Consider the following 18,638-nt stretch of genomic DNA (forward strand, 5'->3'; position numbering starts at 1 on the left):
GGGCTTCAGCTGCTCTTTATGCAGAGCGAGTTCATTACTGAGCAGTCAGTGGGGGGCACTCAGTGTGCCACTTCAAACAGAGAATAGCCAGCGGTAAAGTGGCGTGGGCTACTTCATAGCTTTTGAGACAAAATTATTATCTGCTGCTTATGGGCCTCGCTGTGTACAAAGCATATAAAAATAACAGTATTTTCCACTTTTGCAGAGCCTTTCCACTTTACAAACCCTCATAAACTAAGTCTTTTTATGGGAGGAAGGAAAAAGGACCTGGTTGGAAATCAGCTGGATTCTCTTCTCTGCTTTCTTCTGTGGCCACCGCAAGATCTGTTTATCTTACTCCTAAATCTTTCTCTTACTAGTCCTGGTTTCTTCATGGATTTTTATCACCTCACACCACCAATACTTCAGAGTGAGATTTTCTGGTCTTGCATCTCTAGATGCTGCTACTGCAGAACCAAAAATCTTTTACATCGTGTAAAACAAAAGTAAGGGACAGACAAGTTATGTACCCTGGGCAAGACCTAAGAGAAAAGCTTACCTTTCTGGATTCCTAGTGCTGGACTTTTTTTCCACAAATTCTTTTGCAGGACCACTTCCACAAGTGTAACTGAAGCTGTATGTGATTAATAATTCACATTTTGTACTAAAAGCAAATTGGAGTTAATTTTGTGTATTTTCCTTCCACCATTTAATACATTAGTTTCTCCATAAAAGAGACTCCATATTGCCGAGCGTGCAGTGACTCATGCGTTATATAAGTTACAGAATAATTTTATAGTTTACAGAGAAGAGTGTTCTTGCTCATTATGTGGATGAAAGGAGATTGCTGCATTTCAAATGACATGTATAATTTAGACACTTATTTCTAGGACTGTTTGGAACAGGGAATGAAGAGAAACTAAAATGTTTGAAATGACTTGAGTGCTTCAGTTTTTAATGTGACTAGCAAAGTACACAGACCAATAACTTTTAAGACTGTGCTAATAGAATAATGGCTCTGAAACTCTTAACACACTTTTTTTCCTAATAACAGTATTTATTTTAAGACATAAGTAGAAACTAGTATTTTTCAGTCTATAAAGATCTGCAAAGATCTATTTTTTTCTGCAAGTAGTTACCTGCTGTGCTAACAAAATCGAAAGAGAAATGGCAAATAGTATTTCAGAAAGATCAGCCAGCTGGTAAAGAAAAGGGCATGCCTGCTGCACTTGAATATTGTTGGGAGGTTTGCTCCTCAGCCTTCTAAATGTTAGATCTTATCTACAAAATAAGAACATGGACTATTCCGTATGTCAGCAGTGCAGACCTTATTCAAGTGAGAATTCAACAGCATCACCATGGCTGTGAATTAGGAAATATTTCTTTAATTGTGTTCCTTTTAGAATGTTATGCTAAGCTAAATGAAACACAATTTCTGGAATTTTGGTTCTGAACAACACCCAAATGCTACTGTGTTCTGCAAATTATCTTCCCAGGCTCACGTACTTACATGCTGTAGTGAACATAGGTCTTATTTAGAAAGCAGAATTCTGATTCTGTTTTCTATCTCAGTCCCATTTATTTCTTTATCTATTTAGTTATTTAAATTGAACAAGACAGCAATCTCTGTGTCTCTTGGACTGTTCTTGGTGGCAGGTAGGTTGTGTATTTCTTTAACAAATTGGGCCAGCATTTTCTGAGATCTGTGAATCTTTTCGGCAGGTGTAGTGGTTAGATACCTCTGAACAACGACAAGTGGCAGGCTTCAGTCCTATAGAAATTAATGTGAGATCTATGCCTTGTAAAAATCTCTCCAAACCTTTGCATTATTTATTTATATTCTCCTTCAAGGACAACACTTTCCAAGCCAAGAGATGACACAAAGGAGCCCTGGGCTGTATAAATATAGAATCTTTTTATTTTTTTTGGTTAATAGATACAGTACAATTTTTGACTACATAAGAAAGCATTGTTTTCAGTGCATACATTCTTCAGACAGACAGGAACAGGGCAGACAAACATTCCTTAGTGTTTTGAGTATTACATGATTTTCTTTAAGTCCCTAGTTAGTGGGTTTTCCCAGTTTTCATTACCTGCTTTGACAACTCAAGGTCTAAGGAAAAATGAATGGAGCAATATGGATGCGCTGGCTCTTGTGGGACAGGATTATTAGGAAGGACAGCGGGACACGGCTCAGTGCAGGTCACCCCTGTCTGCCTCTAACCACGGCCTTTGTGGCATCCTATCTGCCATGGGGCCCAAATGACCCGCTCCAGCAAGTTTTGTTTTGATGTGAACACAGTATGAAAACATCACTTGTGTTCAACAACCAAACTAGTGCTTGGGCTCAACGCTTGGGTCCTGTACAGTGACTGACTCTTCATAGGGTCCAATCCAGAAGTCCTCCCTGAATTATACTTGCTTGAGATGGTGCTACTATCATAACTTTGGCAAAATTATTTCTGGTGTTGGGTTGGTTTTGGTTTGCTTTTGGTGGCATATTATAAAAACAGGGAAATGGATCTCAGGATTTGGCCATTACTACGGAAGAGTTATTGCTTCCTTCTGTATTTTCCATTCAAAATATAAGACAAACATTCTAGGCTGATCTCTGACTAGGTTACTGATCCTGCCTAACTCCTGTGTTGAGGAAAACCCAATAACACTTTATCTTGTTATGTAGCTATTTGCTAGTGATGTTTCCCTGCAAACATTTCCTGTTGTTGCCCAGTTGGTGCTGGTGGGAGCTGGAGACCATTGCCGCAGGATCACACCCTTCCAGCTGGAACAGGGCCAGATCTCTTTGCAAAGCAAGATAGGACATGACAAGGCAGTGCAATGCTCAGAGTGAAGAAAAGTCACAAACTGTTGACTGGCCAGTGACAGGCGGACTGACTGACATTCCTGCAGCACACAAGAGTGTAAGTACAAAGAGAGAAGCGCCTGGACACTACAGGTTATCCTGGGCACGTGCCAAGCAGCTGCAGAGTCGTGTTCGCATTAGTGGGATGTCTTGAGCAGAGCAGTTTTATGCCTTAAATGTATGCATGCTCAGCATTCAGGGGGTTCAAATGGCAGTGGGTTTGTGTGAGGCTGTTCCTCAGGCTTTAGGTTTTTATCTGACTTTCCTCAGCATCCCAGTTAGGGCTTCCTTCTTGTGATGATAACTCAGAAGAGCCTAAGAGAAACCTCATTGTTTGAGAAAGGACCAGCAGAAAGATGAGGTTCATAGAGATAGTCGCCAACCTTTGTTTTGCTCCAGATACCAATATTGAAAAATCAAAGTATTCAAAAGCTTCTGTCATTCAGGGAAGGACACAGAAAGGCTTCCGGACAAATCAGTATAAACTAGTTTCCCTTGCCTATATTGGAAAAATTTTAATGTGAAAAGAAGCTTGCTTTGGATTGTCTAGTTGAGCCTCTGCAAGAGCAGATTATACAGGAAATAGCAGAGTGAAATGAATCCTCTACCTGATCTTATTCAAAAGGCAGAGAAAAGCAATCCAAAGGGACTGTGAAGAACAAATATCAAGAAACAGATGAAAAGTAGAGGAAAGGAGATGGAAAGCCAGGTTGATAAGAACACCATCCCGAACATGTAGGTGAAGGCACTTATCCTTGGACAGCACATTTCTGTTTGAGCTCTGAGTTCCTCTGCCCTAATTCTCTGGGGTTACAAGAGGACAAAAACAGTAGGAGTAAGCACCATTAAAGAAAACCAAGGTATGTGTTAATACCAGATACTCAGTCAGGTTAGATAAAGCAGGTGGCTGACAGGAGTCAAGTAAGAATCCCTGAGAAGTCTGAAAAAATAATAAACATCACATCATTTAAACAGTTTGGCCCTTTCTGATCCTCTAGCCAATACACCAGCCTTCGCTTCCAGTACAGGCAGTGGAAATTCCTCGCCGTTACCATGAGCTGCGTGGCAACACTTCCAGGAGTGAGATAAACCTGCCGGATTCCTCCAGATCCCTGTTTCCCAACTGACACTAAATAACGTGGAGAATAAGTGAGAGCCGGAGATACTTGCAGCTGAGAGAACTGCTATGAAATGGCACTAGTAGGGTACTGTAAACTGGAGCCTGGCCTGCAAGCATTAGTGAAATGTTTAGTAACAATACTTAACTCTGTTATGTCTGGATATCTCTTTCTCTTTTGACTAAAATGTTACAAATTTTACCATATAAATGAATCACTATATTTGTTTCTACTGCGTAAACTATATACATCATTGTAAGAGAAGAACAATAATTAAATTAAGGGAGGAGAGAAAAGGACAAACAAAATATTAGTAAATAAAATAGAAGACATAAGTTCAATAATACTTTTCAGGCAATACTTTTGCTTATTACATTTACTATAAGGAGGATAAAAAATCTTCCACTCAGACATTGGAAACACAGCTGCGCAAACATCAGTCACTTGCCGTTCCCAGAAACTCGCAGACGGTTGTCGTGGGTTTGGGGGGATTGTTGCCATCGATGCTGCTCAAGATGACTGTTGCTTTTGCCACTGCAGAGGAGGCCTCGCTGCAATGCAACCCGTGTTTTCCAGCATGTCTGGAGCCCTCGAGCCTGCGCTCTGCTCTCACATCGTCCCCCGTGCTGCAGAAGGGCTGATCCGTGTTGCTGGGAGCCAGGAAGGGTCCCGGCTGCCCGTGCTCCATCGCCGTGGCCTCGGGTCCGTGCGGGAAACGTGCAGCACGTTCTTCTGCTCCCGCAGAAACCACTGCAGTTCACTCATGCTCAGCTGGAAGGATCATCAGCTCAGCACTCTGAGAAGCAGGCACTTCACACAGCAGTGTTTCCCACTCTTGTTCAAAATAGAAAACATACTTGCAGGGTTTTTTTTTTTTCCTATATGTGCTTATTTTAAAGTTTCTATGCAAAGATTTTTAAACATTTTCATTTTCTTCCCCTACAGAACAAGTCACTGTTTCACACTGATGCCATTAACAGCAGCGGCAGACAAACTGTCTGCACCTTTTCTTCTTTTTGCCACGTGAATAAATTATTCCAAAAGAAGTGATTGATCATTTGATCAGAGCTATAGATAGTTAATTACTGCTTGATGAAAAACTGATCTAATGAGCTTTCTGGAGCTCATCAGATGAATTCTTCCCCAGTAGTTTCTTCTGTTATATGACCAGCTCTACTTCATACATAGGTACTAAAATACAAAGAAGTGCAAAAATGACCATAAAGCAAGTACAGACCACAGCTCTCTAGCAGGTCCGCTGTGAACAAGGCGCTCAGGACTTACTGCAAGTGTTTTCCTTAATCCATTGAATCTGAAGTCAAGGAGAAGAGCAGTTCCCAAGAGCCCGTAATTCAGATGCTTCAGCATTCACAGTTAACATGGTTTGGGGTCTGGAGATTTATTTCCCCCTTTGATAATACCTGAGGCTTGTTTGTGTTTACTTCAATGTAACCAACTGGAACCCATCATCCAGAAATGTTTTCTTCACTGCTGTGTTTAGGCTGTCTTCGCCAAGGTAATAGAATTGTTTTGCAAATGTTGGATTTTTCTTTCTTCCTTTAGTTTGTAGTCATGAAGAAAAAGTCTTTTTCTCTGAAGAAGTCAAATCAGTGTCAAGTCTCAGAAGAAAAAGAAAGCGTTGCGCAGACATTGGAATAAACTGCACAGTCATTTATAGATTGAGGTTCAGGACTTAGGAGGTTATAGCCTTGACTGGCAATGAACATCTTTCTCATCCTTGCTTTTTATACTTGCAACCTAGATACTTTTTCCCTTCCTAGATTTCTAAAGTCAACTCTGATTGTTACATAGCCCATTCAATGACAAGGATTATTTGCTTATTTTTGAAGTTGTGAGTCTCAAACGTTAGAATTTGTGATCTAGTCAGCCCTGCATGATTAGGCTGCGAAAAAGCTTTGAATTACCATGAACCCATGAAGGGTTTAGATGCAGATCACAGTGCATATCATACCAATATTTACCTTGGCAAGGCAGTCGGAGACAAATATGTGTCACATATGCTTACAGTGTAGCACAGGCTAGTATACCCAGAATCAAACTGTGGGCGTCAGCCACAGAATCCAAAGAAAATGCCTTTTTTTTGGTCTTTTTTAGTAAATAGCCTGTGTGCAGAAAGGAAACAAAAATGCTGCTACCCTGCTGGTGCCTTAAGGGTGTATGTGCATTTATGTGTAACTCTCATGTTGTTAATGATTATTTTATGCACATTTACACAAATGTGCATGTGTGCTGGGAAATTCTATCTGTTTAAGCTTAAGAAGGTTCGTATTTAAGGCAGCGATTTTGCCCTGCGATCGTTAGAGATGCATCTCCATCAAGGTTCTCTATTGCTAGATTGCTGTTTGGAGAAGGAGAAAACACAGGGAAACAGATTTAACCACATTGTATGGCCCAGAAGGCTTGATACATGAGTACTATCTGCTTCCTCTGTGCCATACAGGCAGTGCAAATTATTAAATCACAAATTGTAACCAAAATATTCTGGATTTCAAAATAGCTCAGAAGTATTTCTGGAAGGTGAGATGCCATGTTAAGAGTGATGTTTCAGTTTTGGATTTGCTCCGAAAGCAAAACATTAGTGTGTGCGGCTGTTGTTTCCAACTGATCCCTTAGGGCATGGTGCTGAGCAGCCTCTGCAGGGTGTGTGCAGGAGCAGCTGAATGCATTGCGGTGACTGTTATGGAGTAAAATGTGAATGAAGGAACTTGCAAATCTGCAAATGCCAATGAACAGCTGGGGAGGAAGGAGGGGAAGCACTTCTGGGTTACAGCTCCTACTTAACGATTCTGATAGACAGAATTGTCATTTACTGCAGGTGATGCAATAGGCCTTTAAAGATAGCAAAGAAGATGCTCTTAAAATGTTTCTATTCCCATCAGAGATGCGCCAGAAGAAACACAGGCTTTCCCTTCCATTTTCACCCAGCCTCTTTATCCAGTTGTGGAGGCAGGTCGGGCTCTAGCGTGGTCAAGAGGTGCAAGGTGCCCTGTGTCAGCCTGGGCTGGTTACACCGGCGGGGCTGAGTAGTGGATGACGGAGTTGTAATCTGGAGGTGGGCTGTGGCATTCCAGGTTTGGATCCATGGGAAGGAGAACAGAGTCTTCCAGCGTGAAGTCCATGGTGTCCTCTTCTACCTGCACTGCTGGCTGGTACTTGACAGCATCACGCTCATGATCAGATAATATGGATTCTTTGCTCTTGCTAACAGCTCTTCGCCTGTTGAGGACAAACAGTATAATATGTTGACCTTGTCTCCATAAGGTTTATTCTCTATGTGTAATTAATTGTCAAAATTATTTAAAACCAGATATATAAGTCATTTTGACTTACCTTTGCAGCATCCTGTAAGGGAGTGACATTGTGCAGATTGGATAAGGGAACTGAATTAGGTATTTCAAATAACTCTGAGTTTTAAAATTAGATTTAGGAATAAATCCAGAAGTCGTGATGCCCTGTCTTTTTAGCTTAGCACATTTCAATGCACTATAGATATCTTAGTTATGAATACACCTGTCCTATACATACAGGAATATTTTCTGTCATTGTTCTGACACAGGTCAGTAAAAATTTGACATTCCTGAAAGCAGAACTGAAGGCTATAACTTTAAGTATAATAAAGGACGAAATAATGAATAATCTATAACAGACTCCGACTTAAAATGATACTGAAAGCAAAAGCGTGTGTTAAACACAGCCTTGCAGCGTATGGAAAAATCTCTCTTATAGTCTCTAGCCCTTTAAAATTCCTGAGCAGTATGCTAGTGAAGGGCAGCACTTTTCACCATTACAACTGCTGGCCCGTAACTGATGCTATTAAAGAGAGCCAGCTTTCATTTTCTGCTGTCTTCTCCGATTAGAGGAGATTAAGGCGGTGGGAGAGAAGGAACTTGCATCACATGGAGCAACCTCAATGTTGAAAGTAGGAGAACCCTGGAGAGGATTTGTATCACAAGGTGACCTTGAGGAACAGCAAGTGTTGCAGAGGAAAAAAAGGTACTTTCTGTCACAGGCTGCCTTAAAAATCATGTTTTGTTATGCTTGATTTCATCCATCTCAGGAATTTATTGGAAGAGGTCTGGATAATTTAGGGTTGGTTCTCAAAAAAATCTCAACATGAGAATGGCTTTGGAACTTCTCCACTTTGCCTAAGGCCCTTTTAACGTGCATCTCTTTGGGATAAGCCTCGCTCAGAGACTGGTTGTGACTCAGAATGACCTGTGAATGTGCCTGGAAGAACTTAAAATCAGGCAGTGCTCAAGCACTTGGTGTGTATATTTCATATGTGTTTAAAGGAGCGTAAGACTACATTCTAATGACCCTAAACCAAATGCAAATAATCAACAGTTCATCAAATAATTGTATAATTCATTACATTCATGTTATTTGCACTGATGCAGCGCTTACAGTCCTCAACAGTTCATGGATTCTGAGTCTGGTGCTTCAGAAAGAAAGCAAAGCCAGTTCCTGCTCCAGGAAACAAAAGAAGAGCTAAGAGACAGAGAGTAATTGGAGGAATGGGAACAAAAATCAGGAATAGGAAGAGTAGCAGATCCCAAACACCAACTGTGTGTGCTGTCATGTCTTTGTGAGGCTACAGCAGAGAGAACTGCTGCGGGCTCAAGAGCAAGTTGATGACAGAATTGTAAGATACAGTCGGCCCAGCTCCATTCAACTATGAAAGGTAAATGTGTCCTGCTAGATTATGCTGCTGTGACTTTAGAAGTTGTGTTATCTTGCCTCTGAATCTGGAACCTGTCAAAAGCTTCCATTTTCCCACAAGCTCCAGATATTGTCAGTCTGGCTGCCAGAACCAGCGGCAGTATCTTCACTTAACGCTTTTGCTAATTCTGGAAAAGTCACGAGCGTGCAGTGCGTTAGCTGGAGAAGAACACTGATTTATGATCCATGCACAACCACACTGAGCAGCCTGTTTGGTCCATGTATAAATTGTACTCTGTCCCTGTAGTTCTCTTCTTGAGGGAGCATCTGGAGCATGTGATATTCTGTATCTTACAGTCAGGGAAGCCAGGAGCTGAGATATTCAGCCAAATTCAGACATAACGAACAGCTCAACTTTCATCAGTTGCAACGGGAGATGTGCTGCTGCATGGTTGGCCTGGTTTTAGTGTGCTGTGGTGGCTTCCACAGTATGTTTGCATCTCCAGCTTTGTCTCTAGAAAGTGAAGCAGGACTCCTGAGCTGCAAGAGCCAGCCCACCATGTCTTGCATATCTAGAATAAACGTGGGTTCTCTGATTTCTAAAATGCAAAGGCAGAGATTATAGATTAAAGCTAATGTTACTGTGCTTTCAGACCTGCCCAAGGCATTGAAACCAAACCTGTTGAGTGGCAAAGGAGAAATTCTAAAATAAATAGTAACCCTGAGAACTTCAACAAAAATGTAGCACACTCTACTTTCACATTCTAAGTTTTTCCTCTTCGTCCAGAGAAAAACGTGAGTGGAAACTTCTTCTGTATACTATACATTTGGCAGCTGTCCCTTTCTGTACACACACACTTTCTCTGTAGATAAATTCCTCCCTGGCATGAGCAATGGAACCACAACTTTGCTTCACTGGTTAGTTATGTATTTTTCTCTTTGTTGCTCGGTTCTATTGACTCGTGTCAGACAATTCCATGGATGCTCTAGCTTCTAATTTGCCAGATATTAAAGTTGTCAGTGGAGACAGAGAGAAGCTTGAAAGTATCTGTTTAACTTGGCCCCCAGCCTGCATATCTCACAGTGCTGCAGAAAAAGAAATGTTATTAGGCTTTAGTTTGGCCACACAATTGGAAATTTTCAGACCCATGTAGACTCCCAGCAAGCGTTCTTGTTAGGTTTCTGCCCCTGTAGGTCAGGAGACTGGATAGCTGGGAATAACTCAGCCTATCGCTGAAATCAGGCTGGTGTTTGAAGAAGGACTCTTAAATGCTGACATCCAATATTTGCTCCAAAGACAGAAAGCTGATGAGTTCAGTCAGAAGCAAGTTTTGTCATTAGCTGTCTCACGGCAGAGCAAAATGCAATTAATTTTCAAAACTACTCCTTTCATCTAAATGCATTTCCTAAATTAAAGCTAGCCAAAGGTCTTTGCATTTTTCCCTTTAATGCTCTATATTACTAACACTTCAATGTACTCTGTTTATGCTCAGCAACAGACAAATGTCCATATGCTCAGACTGTGTATTGGAAAACGAGACTGCAGCATCCCTTTTCTGTCTGTCCTTGGAATCTCTTTTGTTACATAGACACTGCCACAGTGAATCAGACGCCAGTGTCGCCTCCAGCAATGGTCGGTACTCGGTGCTTCAGGGGAAAGCAAAAACCTCTTCATGCTCTGAGCCGGTTGTACTGCCCTGGATAAGACGAAAAAACTCTCCCTGAGCCCCACCCATGAACATTTTGTGACTGAAGGCACTAGATTTGATTAATCACACAATGATGTGGCTGCACAAGTTAATAATGGTTATGTAATTAAACCATTTCATTAAAAGCTAGCCGTCACTTGGGTCGGTGCTTCTCCAAAAGGTATTTCCTTCCTGATTTTGCGTCTGCCTGGCTTCTGAGTGCTGCAGCTGCAGGAGGCGATAAAAGAGATGTTCGGATTTGATAAATCTGCTCATAACTGGAAATGTCTCAGCCCAGGCCCGCTTCTGTGTTTGTGCTCTCACCACGGCGCAATACTCAAGATTAGATGCGTGAATACCATGACATTTAACTGAAACAGATTTGCTCACTGACCCAAGCTGGTCACATTTTACACAGTGACCAACCTGAAAACTCATTTGTGCTTGCAAGAACGTGTGCTTTTGGGAGCAAGATAAAGGGAAAGATGTGGTTTAGTGTGGTACTGTGGGTAGTGAGAGCTGTTAGCAGTTCCTATTTTTGCTGTGCTAAGTCAGATTTCCTGGTACAGATGAAGCTGAAAAGTCTAGGGATTAAACTAGACAAAGGAAAAGTTAGCCTGGATATTAAGTAATATTTCACAATCTTTTTAAAGTTTTCTGAAGAGGTGTCAAAGTTGTTTAGAAGACACCACAGAGGATAATCCTGTAATAGCTGGAAGGCCTAAATGACCTAATCAGATTTTTTCACCCTACCATATGAACCAGAGGTCTTGTTAGAGGTAGAAAAATACTGAAATCGTCAAAGAGCTGAGAAATCATTACTGAGCTGTTTATTTTATGTGAGAGGGAGCCAGTTTCTATTTGCCTGAAGCCCAGGGTCAATGACTTGAAGAGGAGCACGGAAAATATAGCTGACTGCAAGGAAATCACCTTGACCAGTGAGGGACTGGGGTACCCAGTTTAGCACTTATTCCCGGTGCTGTGGAGCAGCTCTTGGTGCTTTGCAATAAGCTGCCCAGGTCTCTAGCTCTCAACAGGAAGAACTAATAGACTGTTGTGTCCATGTAGAAATCATGGCCTTGTTCAGAAGCTGAGCTTAGGGAGGATGAGAAATTGGGCTGAGAGCTGCCAAGTAGAGCAGTTTGTCTTATGATCACATCTCATAATAACATGTAGGAGCTTGAGGGCTTTACAACAGCTTTCGTGGGTGTTTAATGAGGCACAGAGTAAGAGTGATTAATTTTTAAAAATTTTTCTGCCATGAAAGAAATAAAAGAGTTATTTTTTCTTCTGATAGTTATGACTGATTCACAGTTTGCTTTAATACATTTTAGACAGGGCACTGCGCAGTAAGAGTTTCATCCTGGGTTCCCCTCTGGCAGTATTGGTGTATCAGTAGTCTGCTGGCACACAGAACTCAAGGGCATCAAGAATTCATTGTTTTGAAACACTTCTAAATACAAAGTACAGCTAGAATAAAGTTTTGTCAGGCCAAAGCCATCCACTCATTGTGTCCCCTTGCATGTGTGGCAAAGTTGGTCAGCTGTCTCTGTCAAAATGCAATGAGATAAAAGCACCGCAGCCAAAACCAGGCTGGGGACCACAGCGTTTCACTCTTCTCCTTTTAGGCCTTGCCGCTGGAAGCATACAGTGTAATCCTAGAGAAACGTGGCTTACACAACCACCGAGTAGCTACTCATTCAAAGTTACTTATATTTTGGAGAGCTCATGTCCGGTCATAATGCAAGTACATTTGCTCACCACAGAAGAACAATCCTCTGAAATTAAGTTCTGCTACAGAGCAAACATATTTCCATGCCTCATTTTTCCGAGCTGCTGCAAAAGGATTGTGGCCCTGTCAGCTGGGTTGCAGTTTTGCTGGGCACCTTGCATTTGGACATGAATGCCTGATGCTCCCGAGCAAAATCAGTTTGTTTCAATATGATTGCCTTGCCTTAGCCCCCAGAGATGTGATCTGGATGCATCGTCAGCTGAGCCTCAGTCATGTGGAGCCATGGGACTTGGCCACAACCAGAGATGTCATTTCAGAGCAAGTGAGGATCATTGGGCTGGGGTGGGGGCAAGGGAAAGGGGGAGAGAGAGGACAACTGAGCAGATACCAAACCTATTATAATCTTAAACAATAACTGGATTATGGAGTCTCTGGAAGAATTTTAAAGCAGTGCTTGGCAGTTAGATGTTAATATTGTGAGATGAAAGCTGACACCAGAGTCATCCCATCATAAATTCCCTCTGTGGTGAATGCGCTTCCCTGAATACTAACTCCAGTGTCATCACCCCGGTCAATCTTCCTGTCCCTCACTACAGCTACTGTTGTGGCTTTATACTGTAGCAGCATAAAATGCTTAGAGCTCGGAAACAGTTATTCCAGTCCTAACAGCAATCCCAGGCCCAGAGTATCAGATTAATCTTTAATAAACTCTTGACACCAACACTCCATGGTGTGTAGTGTTGCCAAATTTTAGACTCGGCAGAGAAATGAATGCAAGATAAATAAACAGCAAGATTTTGGCAAAAAAATAATAAATGCAGCCACCCTGGTTTAGAAAACATGCTAAGCCTTTGAACAGTTTTGTTTTAGGAAAGGCAGACTGTTTGAAAAGGATCCAGGGTAAATGTTTTTGATAGAGATACACAATTTACAAGGTTGACTTTATCTCCCCTGTTCAACCAGTACTCTCTTCTGACCTCTCCTAGACTATTCTGTATGCTTTTGAGGCTTGTTTTTCAATTCAGCAGTGGAGGAGCGCCAAGGGGTGTCATGTCCTCAAATGAGAGGGCATCAGGATGCTCTGTGACTGTGTAAAAAATACTGTTTGTGCCAGTGATAGTCTGCAAGATTAACAAAAAAAGAAGCTGACAAAATAGCTTTCTCAGCCGAACCTCGGACACTCAAGAAGAATGTGGCTAAGAAGAAACACAGCTCTGTCCGTTCAGTGATAGCTGGGGTGCTGGGAATAAGGGAACAACGAACAGATCTTGCTGCAGGGTTTGCTTTTGGAGCAGAGCTCTGTTTGGATGGTCTGTGTTGGGTATCTGGTGGTGAACGCAATGGGGAGAGCCCCAGATGGTGTGGGTCAGGCAGAGACTCACTGAACCCACAGAGCTATGTTACTTCTTGGTCAGTCCCAGGGGGCCTGATAGCACTTCAGAAGGTTTCCCTGGTAATCTTGAAAGAATAGGCTGTTAGGGATTTTTTGTGTTTCTACATCTGGCTGGATGTTGATTTTCTGATTTTCAGCAGAAAGCGTGGAAAGGGGAGAGAGAAAACCTTCCTTTGCCAACTCCTTACCCAAACGGGAGAGAAATGCAGGAGGGGAAACAGCAGTCAGAAGCGATTGACAGAAACCTTCAGAAGGATAAGTCCTATCAGAGAGGCTGTTTGTGTGTGTGTTGGATTTGTGTCAACGTGACCTCATGCAGAAAAGAGAGGTAGATCAGCCCAGGTAAAGCATCATAGTAATGCAGTTTCTGACATTTGCACTCCTTTTTTTAGAGCTGGTGCCATTTGGTCTCCATAGCAATGCACTGTGTAGAAATCCTCTCAGCATGTGTGTAGGATAAAAACATGGAACTGTATCTAGATATCTGCTGATGCCCCAACAGGTACAACGCTGGGACAATACTACAGGGGAATACATTATTGAAGTCACACTCCTGTCTAGCATTTGAATGCTCCCTGTTTGTGCTGCAAGGCTCTCCATATTTCCTTGCAAAACCTTTTCCCTTTTCCTCTTTCTCCTCCTCTCCTGCCTTTAAACAGCTGGGAATTTATGGTTTTAAGGCCTGAAAAGACAAAGCAAGCTCCTTGCATCTCGCTTTTCTTTCTGAGCAGGGGAGTCAGTCCCTCTGAAATACTGCTGGATTCTGCCCGTGCACTCTCATGAGAACTCACCCTTAATATGCAGAAATTGCACAAGTTTTTTCTCATCTATCATTTATCTTTAATGTAGAAAAACAATGACTTGATGTAGAACAAGCAGTTGCTCTGGTGGGAAAGATCATTGAGTTTAATACAGAGGAAACTAAGAGAGATCATCAATAGGATTCAAAGAAAACTCTAGGCAATTTAGTAAAAGTCTAATTAGCTTAATTAGCTGAATATACATGAAATTCCTTGCTACGGAATTGTTTATTTTTTAATATTTTGGGTAGCTATTTGAAATTCTACAAGTTGACATTTGAATTGGTAAAATGGGTTACTATTGTTATTACACTTCTGTAGGAAGGTGGAAAAGACCTATTTCACTAGTAGGTCACTTCTCTACCAATGCCTGGTTGTTACAGAAATATAAAGAACTGCGGACTCACTGTTAGCTAAAAGCTAAAGATTTGCTTTTATTCTTCTGTGATTGTCTGTGGTATGAATGAATAAACATACAGAAAAGCCTCTATTTGTAAGCCAAATAGAAACAATATATTTCATAGGATCACGAAGGTGGTGGGATTAAAGGACTTCTCTGTAGGACTGTCTTCATAGCTATGATAAAGCAAATACAGAAATCACAGTTCTGGTAAATGTGCTTGCTCTGCAGTGCTTCTACTATTTGCTATACATGCCTTCTTCACTTTTCTCGAATCACATCAATTGCAAAGGTGCCTGTCCTTCTGGATGTCTAAAGTTAAACATCGCTTAGACACTGGTATAATAACAGATGTTATTTTCTGGATGAATAAATCGAGTTCTTCAAACTTTGTTCCATCAGTAAAGGAGAACACTGGAGAGGCAGTCAAGAAATGGCTGAAGTGTGGATATTCTCAGCTCTTTTGCTCCTGTCATTCACCATGTGCAGAATATTCCGCCCCAGGAGATCAGATCATGAACATGAGGCACCGGCTTCACTAGACAGCACTCTCTTGTGGTTTGTTGGGTTTTTTATGTGATTCAGAATCACAAGGCAACTTGGTGTTTTGGAAGAGTTAAATTGATTGATGAGACTTTATGTACTCAAAGCTCATTAAATGAATTTTCATTTTAATCACACAAATCAACATTTTTCATGTGAATTAACTGTCCTGTAACTTAAATGCAGCACTGCAGCATTCCTTTCAGAGATCTGCAGCTCTGTTTTATATTCCAATTCTTTCTAGTACCAAAGTTTACATTATAACTTTCTTGATCTTAAAATACATTAACCATACTCTTTCAGTTCTAGGACTGAAATCTAGAGCTTTCTACTTTCTACTTTCTACTAGGTAGTCTAACAGTTTTCCTTTTGGAATCAGAAACAAAATTTGAGAAGCATTTTTCTGAATAGGACAGTGCCTTGGAAAGAAATACCGAAAAGTACTCACGCCAGAGCCATGATCCCGTATGGCCAAGAACGGATTTCCAGCCTCTTCGGGCTTTTTATCTCATCTGACGTCAACACCATCCCACTGTCTGACTCCTGAGTAGCAAAAGGAAGAGAATGTGAGGTTTGCATCAAAAACTCTGAATTGTGTGCCATGTATTAAGTGCTTAACACATAGATATGTCCAGTTGTTCTATGACATTAAGCCCATTCTTCAGAATATTCTCTTATCAGGACCTGTATTATCAGTTTTTATCCAACTGTTCCTGCTAATGCTGCTATTTAGCCTGAGAACATTTGCCTTGTTTTTGTGATGATAAAGTTTTTGAGCTGTATTTTGAAAGAGCCCCCTTAAAATGATGTATCAAAAATAATTTGACATTTTCAAACTTGAAATTGATATTAAGCATGACACATGGATAGTATCTAGGTAGGAGAGCTGAGATAAGAATAGACAGAAATTCATAAAGAATATATCCAATAATACCAGCTGGGCTCCTCAGAGAAAAAGTACCTTAAATACCTGCTAGAAATACACTATTTGAAACATTTCAATTTTAGGGAAGTGGAAGTTCACCGTCATTTTGGCAAATGCAATGCTTCACAAAGATATATACCCTAAAAGGCTCATTGTACTTTGGTTATGGATTTTTTTATGAGCTCTCTGACAAAACTGTCTTGATTAGTTTTAAAGTTGAGGTTGTGATTCCACTGCACTTAAAGTTGGGTCTCATGGTTGCAGTTAAGTTCAAGCTGTTATTTTACACCAGTTCACAGCCATGCACAAGCCTTGTTTTAAGTAATTTTTTCAATATTAAATATTCAAGGGGGTTCCTTTGCATTTGAAATATTTTGTGATACTAGAAAGCTGCATGTCTGTCTGGCAAAATCAGGAGAGCAAAAGACATCAAACACGGGAAGTGAAACCCTAGTTAGTCTTACTTACCAAACGCATTAAAGCAGAAAAAATAATCTCAGCAAACAATAGATAAAAAGTAAAAGCCTTTAATAAATGCTTTGGTAATATATCAGTTGTTAATGAAACTTTTTCAAAGTATAAAGTAAAATCTGAAGTTCATTAGGTCTGTGAAAACCTCAGTAGAACACAACTTTCCTTATCTGTCTTTATCTTGACTATTTCCCCTTAAAATATGTGGTCTAGAAACAATTTATCTGAGCGCTGCTTTGCATTTTGCTTACAGAAGAATTGTTAAGGAATATCGACAGACACTACAGATAAGCAGCACAATTGCAGGAAGGTGTGGTACAGGTACTTCTGGAGTGCCTGGGCATCTCTTTGAAATCATGACCTAATCGCTATTCATGATTTGATATTTAAGATCATTTTGGTAACCCAAGTGCGCTTACTTTGTCCAAAAAGTAGATCACACTATAATTTTGCTTTAAAAGAACCATGTCACATTTATTTCTGATCTGTTAATGTATTATTAGCCTTTCTTGAAACTTTTTCCCCCTTCCTATAAGGGGTTACTTTCAAATGCCACGAACAGGGAGCATTTAGGAAAGTACTGCTCACGCTGGCCACAGTAATCGCTGACCGATACCAGATCTTTGTGTGATTCAGAGGGACAGATTTTTATCCTGCAAGAGGAAAGATACAAGAGCCATGGAAAATCCTAAACCTTCTAATCCCTAAGATGTACTGATAATTGCGCAGAAATTACATCTGACAAAATACTAAGGAATAACGGGCATCGATTGGTGCTAACAAGAGAACAGATGAGAAATAGGCTGTATTTGTCAAGGGCATGAAACGTGTCTAGGACAGGTTGTGGCTGGAGACTCTTCCCCAAAGAGCTGTTTGGAGTGGGAGAAAACATATTGAAGTATATAATATAAAGCCCCTTAGCCTGATCAAAGCCAGGATAATAATGCATGAGCTTCTCTTTAAATTATTTGTTAAGCTAAACGCAGGTCCAACTTTGTTGTCACACAGAGCTTTGTGTGAGATGCTAGGGCCAAACCCTCTGCTTTATTTAAAACTTTTTCTTACCAGACACATTTCAAAAGCTGCAATAAGTGTTTCTGGTGCTGGTGACAAGTGATCTGTGAACCCGGTGGAGAAAGATGTGGTCATGTCGCTTACCTCGTGCATCACTTTCTCCTTTTCCACTGGCACCTCATCAAATGTCTTCACACTCAGTGGTCGCTTCTTGCTGTTGTTACTGAAAGCAAGAAAGTTGAGGGGTCAGCATAAAACCTGCACCAGTTGGTGGCTCAATTAACATCCTGACAGTGCAGTTTCCTGGACCAGTCTTCTTTTTTCAGCTCTTGTAACTAATAAACAATGCCCTGACAAACTGATCAGTCCAACTCCTATAAAACAGCCATCCTGAGAGAGGTCATCAGAGTGCCCAGCTATATGGAATTTTTCTTACCCTTCCACCCCCCGCGTATGTTTTTCTTACCCCATTTCCACTGCGCTCCAGCGATTAACACAGTTGTTCAAGTTTTCTTCCACAGGACAAGTTTTGGAGTTAGATTCTCCATCGGGGCACAGGGTGATGTTCAGTGGAATATAGTCTTTACCATCCTATATAATAAGTAATAGAAAATAACACAAAGCTGGTAAGGATCAGTTATGTACTGCATCTCAGATGCAAAAGGTTATTGGATTCCACAGAGCTTCACTGGTCTTTACAGCAGTTACAAGGCTTTTAAATATCCCTCGCATATGGCACAGCGATGCGATGGCTGTATCGAGGGTGTCAATATATGTGCATCCAGTTTAAAAGTAGCTGGCGCCGACAACTTTCACAGCAGCGTCTTTGCTGAGGTTGCAGCAATTTCTTTGTGATCATTACCGCATTCCAGATGTGTGGCTGTTCTGCCTTAGTGAAGGTGAACAGAATTTCCCCAGTCTGCACTTCTATACTGTTATTGTGTTGGCTTCTTTGGGAGTTCCAAGGATCAGTCTCAGGGACACCTATAATCCAGGTTTAAGCCGTTTATTTTGGAGGAGGGAGGGAGCAGC

General features: G+C 41.1%; 1 protein-coding gene across 1 annotated transcript in view; it reads right to left on the reverse strand.

Moving 5' to 3' along the window:
• Positions 1-6,986: 6,986 nt before the first annotated feature.
• The window catches only part of LOC308045343 (vascular endothelial growth factor receptor kdr-like), a gene marked incomplete at both ends in the record, with an annotated part of 124,908 nt that continues 113,256 nt past the window's right edge, over positions 6,987-18,638 (reverse strand). Inside the window, 4 exons of the mRNA XM_080352581.1 lie at positions 6,987-7,197; positions 15,645-15,739; positions 17,751-17,829; positions 18,073-18,197. Coding sequence (XP_080208707.1) covers positions 6,987-7,197; positions 15,645-15,739; positions 17,751-17,829; positions 18,073-18,197 — 510 coding nt within the window. The remainder of the gene's footprint in view (positions 7,198-15,644; positions 15,740-17,750; positions 17,830-18,072; positions 18,198-18,638) is intronic.

This window comes from Nesoenas mayeri (assembly GCF_963082525.1).
Source record: "Nesoenas mayeri genome assembly, chromosome: 13".
In the NCBI taxonomy this organism is placed as follows: Eukaryota; Metazoa; Chordata; class Aves; order Columbiformes; family Columbidae; genus Nesoenas; species Nesoenas mayeri.